Below are 12791 nucleotides of genomic sequence, written 5' to 3'. Positions count from 1 at the left end.
GGAACTGTACAGCGTTTCGCCCATTCCTTCTTCCCGCGGGCAGCGATTTTTTTTCAGCTCCAGCTACGTTGAAAGCTAGATCAGTTTGTCACAATCGTGAGTTAAGGCACGATGGTGATGCAGTGTTGCATTCTGCAGGATAACCACTCTCCTCAATGCCTTGCATAGGTTTATCAACTTGCGAGCAAGGTCTTGGTACACATCATCTTCGTATATCGAGGACTTGCACATAATTTAATTGCATATATTATACACTTGACTCTGAAGTTTATAAGTGTGGGAGATTGAAGAGACAAGACATTTTGACAAAGTACAGTGGAACCTCGTTAAAGCGAGTACGGGCTATAGCGACACCCCCGCTATAACGAGAGATAGCCGATGCACCGTCAATTGACCCTTTAATAAGCGTGTTAAAAAATTCGTTTTTACGAGACCCTTTCGGTGTTGGCACTCGCCATAGCGAGGGTTTCACCGCCGGAAGACTTTCATCAAGACTCCTTAACCTCTGTAATTGCTAGCGATCTGTTAGAAATGAAGTTAATGGAGTGCTCAGTCTCAAATTTATGTGGTTAACTGTCGTTCGATAAATATAATGATTGACGAAACAATGCTTTGCATCATTTTTATTCAGTGCGGCGCTTATAAATTGTTTGAATAGTTAGTCTTTATTTGAGTAAGAAAATTTAGTGATGCAAAAAAACATCGCCTTTCGTCTGGATTTATGCTTACGTTTATCGGATAGATGTTTATCTGTCGCCGCACCACTCCTGTTCCTGTATATCTGTTCGCAACAGGTATATTGGCTATTATTTGCTCCACCTCCGGTAAAGCGACAATTCACTATAGCGAGTGTTTATTAGTGCACCGTGGGGTGTCGTTATATCGAGGTTGCACTGTATGTTTGTTTTTTTTCTTTCACTGATTCCTAAAAGAAACGTTCATATGAACTTCGTTAAGGAAAACCTCCGGTTTTTCGGTCCAGTGAACTTCGTAATAACGAGAGTCTACTGTATAATACTAAGATCCAAATTAAATATGTACAAATTCATCATCCTGAAATATCAAACACTTACCGTGAATTACTTTTTCATATTGAGAGTTTGACAGAGGAACTGTGGCTATTTCTTTGGCCAAGGTATTTCCATACGAAAGTGGTGCAATGAATTCTAACTTCCAAGGGAAGAGCTTATCTGAAACTGGCTCTTGATCATCTGGAGGTTCATCATCAGGAGCCGGAGTAGGAAGGTTCAAGAATCCACTCGCTGACCTTAGGTCATTCACAGATATCCCATCCACTGCCAAAACAACAGTATGAGATAGCTTATTGAACTTCTGGAGTGTATACCACCTGAAATTGCAAATTTAAAAGTAATTAAAAAATGCTGATTTTTTTAAATGCCTATCAAATTAATTAACTACGGCACAGTCATAGCATATAAATGAATATTGAAATAAAAGGTGTTTGCACTTTTCCTAAATTATTTTATAGGGTACAATGACTTCCACCTCACAGGCCCATCATCTAATACAAGACACCATAGAACATTAGAATCATCATAGATTAACTGTGATGTCTTACACCAGATGATGACTTTGTGAGAGGAAACTCATTTTATGCATTAAAATAATAGTGGAAAAGTGTGACTACCTTTTATTTCCACATGTTGAACTTCCATCATTTCATGCCTGAATCACTTTAATTCATATTAATGAAGATGAGTCAAAGGAATACATAATGATACATTATACAATAAGGTGTACTTCTACTGCAAACTTAAGCAGTAATGGTGTTTTCCTCTTTACCAAATGATCGATTAATGAATTACGATAAAATTAAAAAAACAAATATGCAAACAGTAAACTCAGACATTACAGTCCATTTACTCCAAAAAAACACAAGCTAGAAAATTTAACAAGCTCTTTTATGGTAAGTGAAAATTTAATGTACATAAATTTTTAAATCCTTTAAAATGATGTTTAGAAAAATTAAGCATTTCTGATACATCTGAAATATTTAGGGATGGAAATTTTTAGGTGAAAAGGAAAGGGGGATATTTTGAAAATCATTTATTACCTATTAATCACCTTTGACAATATAACCAGAACATGAAATTTCATCGTAATAGGATGTCTATAAACCGTGCCAAATTCAAAAACAAATTTGAAGGGTATTTCATGGGAAAATTGGGGAGGGTTATTTTGGTGTACTTAAAGATACATGTAATTGATAAATAAATTTTAACTCTGATTTCCTGAAAAGATTGTTCACTGATGTAGCTCAAAATAAAAATAATTACCAGAGCAATTAATCAATACTTCATTCATCAATTTTTCATTCGTGCTAAAGTGGTATTTCACCTCACTCCTGACAATGAAACCAAGGAATCTGGTTATATATCTTGCACAGTGACAACATTTTTAAATGTATCTTGAAACTTCTACTGCAGTAATTCATAGCTATAAAATTTCTCCATATCTTCCTTTTTCATAAAGGTCCTTGGCACTAGGTGTACAGGCATCCCCCGAGTTACGTATGTCTCGACTTACGTAAATCCGTACTTACGTAAGCGATAACCGTATTTCAAATGATTACGTTAATTTTCGAATGCGAGCGCGAAGAAGTATATATTCGCTCGTACAACCTATGGTAGAAAAAATATCGAATAGTTATAGAGTTTTTTACGTGCTAAAAATAACAAAGTGACCCATTTTTGTCATTCCTCGAAGGAAATTTCGTTAATTTCTGTAGAAAAATCGCTTATAAATCCCAAGTCAATAATCAACGTGAAAATTTGCAGTTCTAGCGATGGATGTGATGGCGTATGTGGTTGCGCTCATTCCTGTACGATACAACTTGTTATACAGCAATCTCTGAAGCGCCAACGCAAAGGTTCGACTTACGTAAATTTCGACTTACGCATAGTCTGCCGGAACGCATCTCTTGCGTAACTCGGGGGATGCCTGTAATGGCACTGCAGGCATGCCTGCTACATGTTCCAAAACTCAAAGAATCAATGTTTCTGAGCTGTACAATGAGAAACTCCTTTTCAAGCATTTCTCTGCACTCAAGCTCATGTAGTAAAATAGTGACAGCAATCAGTAAGTGTAGCAGAAACTTCCATACAGTAATTGAGTGCTCACTCAATATTGGTAGAGAGAATGGTAAATTCTGAAGGAATATATTTCCATTTTCACTTCCAAGGTATAAGACAATACTTTAATTTTACAAGATGAAGGCTAAAAAGAACTATTACATACCTGGATGCATCAAAAGGTGAGTGATGACCAAGCAAAGACCACATAATAAGATGCTGAATATCAACCATGAAAAGCGGAATTCTATGTTCTTCACTCATGCAAAATGAGGCTAAGGTTCCACTTTCTTTGAGACTAAATTTAGGTATTTGCTGAAATTGAAAATAAAGCCAATAAATTGACTAAATATAGCTGAATTACACTATATAATACCTGCTTCAATGGCTCTTACTAAAGACATAACACAATAAAAAGGATGAAACTTGAAGATAAAAATAAGGGTGAAATATTATGGATTGGATTTCAATGAAGGACAAATTATAATTTATCAAAATAATGGTGTGACTCAGGCAAAGAATGGCTAATTTTCTGAAATCAGAGATAAATCTTAACAACAGTGTGGAAAAATGTAAACTTCTTTCATTTAACATAGGTTGAATGCATAAAACAATGCTTAAATTCACAAAATGTTTTCACCATTCTAACTGCATGTGGCGGACCAAATCAGTCTTTTCATCAATTGAGTAAACTCCTGATTATTCATACTGTTGATTATACATGCATGAGTTTCACCCTCACAACAATCTTTATAAAAAAAAATTAAATCGAACATAAAATTGACTCTGCGTCTTAGAAAATAGGCACCTTGAGAGAGGCAAATTAGAATTACCGAATATTTTTTTCTCTTCTCCCTGAGTATCCTCGTTAGCTCAGAAATGTCTTTGTTGATGTAGCCGGTACATGGATCACTCGAGTTTGATGTCCCATTGAGCAACTATAAAAAGAAAACGGTTACCATTCATCAATAACAGTATTTTACATATCCATTCACACCTATGGATTTTGTACGTGGATTTCCTTAGGCTTAATCTAAATGTGAACCCAGGACCCTTACACTAGCAGCCCAAAATTCTACCCTCCATACCACAAAGCCCCTTTTATAATGTATGATAAAATGCAGAAATAGTCAAAATGTACTTGGACTAAGCTTGAAAACATTCTTAGCTACATACAATCATGCCACAGCAATATTTTGCGAACTGTATTCCCAGAAGGATGCAACCAGTTAAAAACTGATTTCAAATAGATCGAATTTCAGTAAACCCATCTACAACTACTCATTTGAATAAACCTGCCACGTCATATAACTGCTGCAAGCTCAATTGGATAGCAACTCAAGTTGCAAACAAGTTGACCCATATGCAGATAGCTTAAGTAAACCGATATACAAGCTTTGAAAATTTTGTGTATGAGTGTCATCGAAATTTAGATTTTCATTTCTCAAGACCAGTGGGGATCTCATTGAGGGATCGATGAAAGAATTATTTTCTTGATGGACGATTGAATGATAGATCAGCAATATACAATATTAATAAAATATTACAGTAATTTTAAGAAAAGTTAACAGTAAACCCTCCTTTTATTATATTAATCCATTCCAGAGAACCAATAGGAAAGCAAATTTCATTGTACGCTGAATATGAATTTTCGGACAAGGATAGAGTTTAAAGATCATCAGCACATTACCACATGATGCTACTTTAAAAATAAGTATCTATAAAAAATTAGGTTAAGAATTACAAGGTGTAAGAATTACAACGACTTTTGTCAGCGGAAAAAAAATTGGTAAAATTAGAAATTTTAAAATGCGAATGCAAAATCAGCTTTGATCATGACCTAAATCCATCGCAAGTCAAACCCATTGTAAATCTGGGGTCAGCTGTATAGATAAATTTAAAAAAATATTTTAATGTTATTAAAAAGGGGGCATATACAATACATAATAGGGATAGACATGCATAGATGAGTGACAATCAATACCTCAGACTTCTTTTCCCAAAGCATTTTCTTCAACTCGATGATATCATAGTTTGTAAGGCTAGGATTAGTTGAGCTTGAGTCAGGGGATTTACGTATATCAGCATATTTTTCTCCTTCATGAGACACACTATTGACTTCCTGTATAAATAAAAGTGAAAATAATGTTATACAGTGGAACCTCGTTAAAGCGAGTACGGGCTATAGCGACACCCCCGCTATAACGACAGATAGCCGATGCACCGTCAATTGACCCTATAATAAGCGTGTTAAAAAATTCGATTTAACGAGACCCTTTTGGTGTTGGCTCTCGCCATAGCGAGGGTTTCACCGCCGGAAAACTTTCATCAAGACTCCTTAACCTATGTAATTGCTAGCGATCTGTTAGAAATGAAGTTAATGGAGTGCTCAGTCTCAAATTTATGTGGTAAACTGCCGTTCGATAAATAAGTAGTTAATTGTGGTGATAATATTGTGGCATTAGCATTCGCGAATGCTTCATCTTCTTTTGTTCCTCGGGCGGCAGAAAGCAGTCGGCAGCATACCCGCACGTCCGTGAGTTGCGTGAATAGAAATCATTTGATGGCAGTCAACATGGCCAAAAAACACCAAACACGTCTAAGCAAGAAAATAAAAATAAAGGAGTAATATGAGAGTGTCAGCCGGATGGAGGGGAGCGTAGGGGAAAAGGGAAGGGGATGGAGGGGAACGGAGAGGTGGAAGGGGCAGCGCTTCTGATTGGCTACTTGCTATTTTCCACCCAGCCGCCTTCAGTTCAGAAAAATGGTATAGTGATGCAAAAAAACATCGCCTTTCGTCTGGATTTATGCTTACGTTTATCGGATAGATGTTTATCTGTCGCCGCACCACTCCTGTTCCTGTATATCTGTTCGCAACAGGTATATTGGCTATTATTTGCTCCACCTCCGGTAAAGCGACAATTCGCTATAGCGAGTGTTTATAAGTGCACCGTGGGGTGTCGTTATATCGAGGTTACACTGTATATCACAGAGGTAAATTACAGCATGTATATATTGTAATGGTTGGCCACATTACACCATGTGCTCCTTTGCTAGATTTTTTTCCCAACTTCCATTGACATGACAATACCTTTACATACGGGATAAAGACAGTGCGTGTGAGAGTGAGTGAGGTATATGACTATGGTGTCAAGGTTACTGAAGTGAGTGTAATGCAACTAATAATGAGAAGTGAAGTAAGACATCAGGTTTTTGACCAAACCCTACACACCTTGGGTTCCCCCATGTTGAGAACTCTATCCAGTCAGCCAGGGGCGCAGCCAGGAGTTAAGGCTGGGGAGGGTTTAGGTGCAACTAATACCGGGGTGTGTGGTGGTATGGAATACTCACCAGGATAAGCAGTATGTGCAAGATTAATAAATTGCGGAATTTTAAGATAAACGGTTCAAAACGGTGAGTTTTACGGCTTTTTGGGGGATATTTTATTGATCCTGACACTATTCTATTAGTAATATTAATCCAATTAAGTAAAATGGATTTAACTTAAATATTTCTCTAGGGGGGCGGGGGGTTTAACCCCCAATACCCCTCCCTCGCTGCGCCACTGCTGTCAGCAATGCAAACAGCAGATTGATTGACAAAACTGGTTCATGGGCGAAGCATAACCCAGCAGATAGGCATGCAGGTTTGCGGATTCAAGAAGCGGACATTCTGGGAAAGATGCCCAACAGAAGAGGCAAAGCTATCAGTGTCAAAATTATGAATGGAAGAGGATTGGGGAGTTGGAAAGAAAAAAGCTCAGAGCTCCTAAGCTCGAGAAAGGTTCAGTGATGTTGAGCATAAGTTTCAAGTAACCTGAGAAGAATAGAAATTGGTAGAGCCTCTTTTAGTGCTTCTAGAGTGCAGTCAAAGTTACTGATTGTCACTAAAGGTAACAGTACGTGGCTCATGCTAGAATACTGGTTCAATACTTGGGGAGCATGAAGGCAGGTAGCATGAAAAGTGTTCTACTGGTGAGAAAGGGGTGGGGAGAGGCTCTACAAAAGAAACCACAAGGAGGAAAGGCAAATCAAACACTTTTTGACAATAACAAAGAAGTAGCAAATAGATGGAAGCAAAATGAAGAAAATCTCTACAGTCTATAAAAAGTAGAAATTATCCTATTCTTACTGGGGAAATGACAGAATAATGAAACCAAGATACAGTAATATGGAAGAAAACTTTGACTCGGCTCACAAAAAGTTGACAGATAACAAGGCTGATAGAGTGGACAATATTACAGGAGAATATTTGAAATTAGTACACCAAAAATACTATGATTTATGCATGCCTAGCATATCTATAAGAGAGAAAGGCTTCCCACTGATTTGAACAAAAGAATAATCATTGCTATCCATAACAAATCAAATGCAACGAACAGTTTAAACTACCTAACTATTTTGTAGCTTGTTCGTGCATAAACCAAATTTAGTTGGTGTCCACTGTCAAACTGGGACAAATGGGGACTTTCATTTGGACACAAAACTGCAATGCATTAAAAGAATTCTGCAGATGAATGCAATAGATATGTTGCAACAAAAAAGTCTTTCTCATTCATGAATTCTCTCATAAATTTATCCTTAAAAAATGCATGATTTACCATCCAATACTCATGATTTCGTGGTGTCCTAAGGATTTTCGAAAACTGCTATATGAGGGAAGAGATCCCAAGTAAGAGTGTAAATGTAATGATCCAGAAATCAAAGATTTCCATTTCTAAAAATATGCATAAATATGTTGTGGTGTGACATCTTAGAATAGCTGGCTGTGTCAAACTATGCCTCAGGATTTGTACCTTTCACTATCAAAAACAGCTATCCTTAATTTTCCCCTTCCTGCCTGTTTAAATCATCCTAGTTTCACCTTTCATATACAATCACATGATGAGATGTTATGTCACTCCACACTCATGACTCATAGGCAGAGGTGGATCCATGATTTTTTTCTGGGAGAGGTGGGGCCACAAGGGTCTAATATGCAAACGATCTTCTCTTACTTACGATTAAAAACAAGATACAACAATTACTTTACGAAATATTCTTTTCTAATATGAAAGCTATTAATATGAAATTAAATGATTGAGACTCTGTAACACAAAAACAAAATGAACGTAATGATAACCATAAAAAAAATTTTGTCTAATTTTTGAGTCTGGATAAGGCATTTGCACGTCCGCCTACGCCTACGCCCCCCCAAGTCCGCCTATGCACATCGGTCATCACTCCACAGATGGAACGAGCACCCAGAGCAAGCTTGCGGAGTTACATTCTTGAGGGCAGGGTTTATAAGCCTTCACTTTTCACCCTTGCACCTTGGGAGGGGAAGAACATTGGAAGGAGAAGAGGTGTGAGGCACCGCAACAATGAGAGCCCAACAATGCCTCCAGAGAAAGGATCGGAATGGAAGGTAGGGGATAGGGTCAAACCCGTACTGCCACGGGGACAACGATGCCCGCTTCTAGCGAAACCACGACTTAATTTGCCAACGAAATTGAAAGATTTTTCTACATGGAGATTAATTCATCGATCATTTCATTGGATACTCTTCACTCCACACTCTCCTCTCATCACTCGTAGTAGTCTTGTCAAAGGGACTCACAACTCTCTCATTGGTCAGTCATCGACTATTGGTTATCCTACAGCCATTCACTAATGGTGCAGTGACAACGTAGCCATCAGGGGCACATAGGGCACACTTCTAGATATGACAGTAAATGAATGTGACCATATAGTATCGTCAACTTTAAACCCCCCGAAACCCCCTAAAAAATTAAAATTTGCATATAAGTAGCCTTTTCGGGTACTTTTCGTCACAATTCCACCGCTTTCCCAAGCCTTACCACTCATCGCTACGATGTGGACGATTGATGACCCCTGGAAGTAAAAGCCTATAAACCCCCGGTAAACCCACATACACCCCCCAAAAAATAAAATTTTGCATGTAAGTCTACTTTTTGGGTACTTTTCGTGACTATTCCACTGCCCCCAACGACTCATCCCCACGGAATTTATGTGAACGGATGGTAACCGCCAGGAGTACACGCATATAAACCCCCGGTATCCCTCTGAAATCCACCCTAAGTGTAAAATGTGCCATTAAGTCTCCTATTTGGGAACTTCTCGCAAACAATAAGCTGCACTACCTGTCCCCTCTGAGATCTAGATCCGGAATATTTGGTGAGGGCGGGCCACCGTAAACCATGCGGGAAAAAATACCAGAAAACCCCCGATCACCTCCTGGAATCTCGCCGAGAAAAATAAAAAAAATTTAATGTCGCCTTTCCGAGAAGTTTTCGTCACAATTTAGCCAGTGCCCCTGCTACTTATTAAAACCCCCACATAACCCCGTGAAACCTCCCAAAAAAAATTTCCTAATGAATCGCCTCTCCGGGTAAAAGAATCGTCAGAATATCGCCACTGTTCCAGACCCCTAGGACTTATCGGCACGGAATTAATGAGAACTATTAGTGACCACTGGTTTAACACAAGTATAAAACCCCCTGTATTCCCTTGGAACCCCCCGCAAAAAATGAAAAACTTGCCATTAAGTCTTCTTTTATGGGTACTTGTCGCCACTATTACGCCGCATTACACTACCCTTTACAATCATCGCTACATGGTCACTGGTGACCGCATGTTTAAGAAATTAAAACCCCCGAATCCCCCTCGGCACCCCTCTCGGTGGAGGAGACCATTTATGAGGACTAAGCGGAGCAGCCGCGGGGGGGGTCTCCTCATTCCCAAGGCGGCGAAGCCGCCCCACAACGAGGAACGGCGAAGCCGTTCCGAGGAGTAACGGGCGTAGGCGAAAGGAGCTTCAGTAACCCTCGGGTGGCGAAGCCGTTCATCGAAGATGTTCAAGCGGCGCAGCCGCTGTGGGCCCCCTTCACCCCTGGGCGGCGAAGCCACCCTTTAAACGAATAACGGTGAAACAGTTCCGAAATGCCCTCGCCCTCTGGGCGGCTATGCCGACCCCAGACGAGGAACGGCGAAGCCGTTCCGAGTATTAAGGGGGGTAGCCCCGGGGGGGCACACTCAACCCCTGGGCGGCGAAGCCGCCTCTCAACGAGTGGGGCGCTTCCCTACCCCTGGCCAGCGAAGCCGACCCCTAACTGAGGTGAGATTATTTGAACTAAAATTCTTCGAACGACCACAAATGTAGACGGCGAAGCTGGAACCGGGGTTTATAAGGGGCGGAGCCCCGTGACGAGCGCGCAGAGCGCAGCGAGTTGCAGTGAATCTATAACTCACTCAGGAGCTCTTGACATCATCACCTTATCTTTAAAAGACAATTGATTCTACACCACAAAAACTTTAGCACGTAGGTGTAGGATCGAGAAGTGACACTTTAGGTCTCTTTATTTTTTTAATCTTTAAAAAAAAAAAAAAAATTGAAAAAAAATGGAGTGCAAGCCATTAATTAGAGAGTAGTAGAATAGGTAGGAAATTTTAGCTTTACAATTAATCGTGCAAAAGTAAATAGAAAGAAATCTAACGACATTGAGATCTAAAGTTTGTAGAAGCCAAGAAGGATTTGGCAATGCCAAATGGGATAAAAATTAGTAGTCTTGAAAAAGTTAGGATGAGATTAGAAGGCCAGAAAATTGATGTAAAAACTTAACGAGAAGCACAAGGCTGATAGATATTTGTGGACAGACAGAGCAAGAATATTCAGAAAGATGTTTATATGTACTGTACTATAACCCATTACCTTTAATCTATACACAGGTGAGGCTCAAAAAGAGATTAATGGGGAATGTGTGGGAAGATACATACGTGTTCTGAAGGATGAGACAATGCATACCGTGGTGCCCCTGTGCGAGTCACCAGCAGACGATTTAAGGGCTCGCTAATAGAGGGACGTAAGGGGCGTGAAAAGAGCAGTTAGTTTTTGGCTTGAGGACTGGCAGCAAGTGTCATGAGTGTGTACCGCCTGAATGATTATTGAACTTGTTACAGTGTGTTGTGTACATGTTTTTTTTCAGAGTTACAATAAACTACCAGCAAATTACATCAGTGCTTGGAGTCTTGTTATTGCTTAATCATCCATACCTCAAGTCTTACACATACTCTCGCACTCTAAGAGAAGTTTCGGTTTTTAATAAATAGAAATGAAATATCCTGATATAATAAAAATGTGGTATTAATACTGTAACAATTAATTTTGAGTTACTTTGGGTTGAATATTAATGTGACAATTGATGGGAGAAAGACAATGAAGCAGGCTATAATGAACAGCAAAAATAGAATGGATCAATTGTTGTTGACGGCGTAGGAGAGAGAATAGGGGAGTATGGCTGGAAAAAGAGTGGCATACGGGTGTGCGTGTCAGTGCTCCCAATGTGTTCGCTGGGATAACTATTAAAAGTGTTCCAAAGGCCGCTATACATGGCGAATGATCATGCTGAATGATCACGTGATCATTCACAGGATCATGCAAGCAAAATAGAACATGTTCTAATTTTCACTGAATGATCAAGCGCATGACGGTTCATTCGCAAATTGTTCCGTCATACACGGTGAATGATCATGCGCATCATCATGCAAATGAAATCATTCGTCGTGTATAATAGCCTTAATTTTGTTTCATATGTATTTGTGTTTCAAGGTGATAATAAAAACGTTACAATACATTAATATCAAAAAGAAAATTAAAATATCTCCTCCACATTTTATGTCATTGAAGGAAGCTTCTGGATAATATTTAGAGGAGAATTCAAATGTATATTATTCCAGCAGGCAATGTACGACAAGATCCTGAAATTTTATGTGAATAGAGATATGTTGACCATTGGTGCATAAACTGAAGGGAGTAACTCCATAGATAAAACAATGCAATTTCCAAATCGAGATAAGGGAAAGAAAAATCGTTGCCAAGACCAGGAACTGGAGTTTTACTTCATTTAATGCTGAAATTCCTTATATTTTTACGAAAAATTTACTTTGAGAACTGTTGAATTACAAAATGACATTTCATATGCTCCTTCACGCCAAAAATGCTCTAATATAGCACAGGGATAGAAAATTTTCTCACCGGTTCATCATCGATTCTTGATTTTTTGGTCGCTGGAACATCTCCTGTGCTTTCGGAAACTAAATCTGCTTTGTGTCGCTTGGTTTTCACCTTCTTAGCCTAGAAATATATTTAAAAAATTTAAGCTCTGAAAATGATAAGTTCTTCTTTCGACTACGATGATGGACACATACCTTTCTATCGTCTTCGTTTAACTGAGCCACTTCAAGAAAGGCAGCTATTTTTTTCTTCTTTCTTTCAATTCTTTTCGCCTTCTATGAAAATTAAAATAAGAATTGTTGAGTTGAGAGTAAAGTTAAGGGAAAAGATATATCAACTACACTACTAGGCAAATAGGGACTCATACAAAGATTCGTACACACTTAACTTACTTTACGCTTGACTCCTTCGTTCATTTTGCAAAAACTACAAACACTAAACAGAAACTAACAACGAAGTTATGGGCTAACACTGTCCCAAAGCAAACCTTCAATAACCATGTGGGCTTTCAGAGCAGCCGAAATCGAATTGTAAACAAACGAATATATCGATTCCAATTCGAACATGTAGATGATGTAGAGATGTAGATGTGGAATGAATGAAACAACTACGATTTAACGTCGATTGATCCTCTTTGCAATTCTCTGGTTAGCTAGCCATTGTATATATATTAGATGGGCATAAAGT

At 38.8% G+C, this 12791-nt stretch overlaps 1 protein-coding gene across 3 annotated transcripts in view; it reads right to left on the bottom strand.

The window, feature by feature from the left end:
* Nucleotides 1-12660, bottom strand: part of LOC124169386 — a 39217-nt gene extending 26557 nt beyond the window's left edge. The window contains exons 1-7 of one of the 3 annotated variants that reach the window (XM_046547977.1): nt 12497-12660; nt 12299-12379; nt 12126-12224; nt 5077-5214; nt 3926-4030; nt 3259-3407; nt 1074-1348 (exon numbers count right to left, since the gene is read on the bottom strand). In XM_046547977.1, the coding sequence (XP_046403933.1) occupies nt 1074-1348; nt 3259-3407; nt 3926-4030; nt 5077-5214; nt 12126-12224; nt 12299-12379; nt 12497-12520 (871 nt within the window). In that variant the 5' untranslated portion in view covers nt 12521-12660. The remainder of the gene's footprint in view (nt 1-1073; nt 1349-3258; nt 3408-3925; nt 4031-5076; nt 5215-12125; nt 12225-12298; nt 12380-12496) is intronic. The other 2 variants (XM_046547976.1, XM_046547978.1) reach the window with 2 other exon arrangements.
* Between the last annotated feature and the right edge of the window lie 131 nt (nt 12661-12791).

The sequence above is a fragment of the Ischnura elegans genome, chromosome 12 (genome assembly GCF_921293095.1).
Source record: "Ischnura elegans chromosome 12, ioIscEleg1.1, whole genome shotgun sequence".
In the NCBI taxonomy this organism is placed as follows: Eukaryota; Metazoa; Arthropoda; class Insecta; order Odonata; family Coenagrionidae; genus Ischnura; species Ischnura elegans.
Note: the sequence above shows the minus strand (reverse complement) of the source record. Positions and strands in the feature narration are given on the sequence as shown.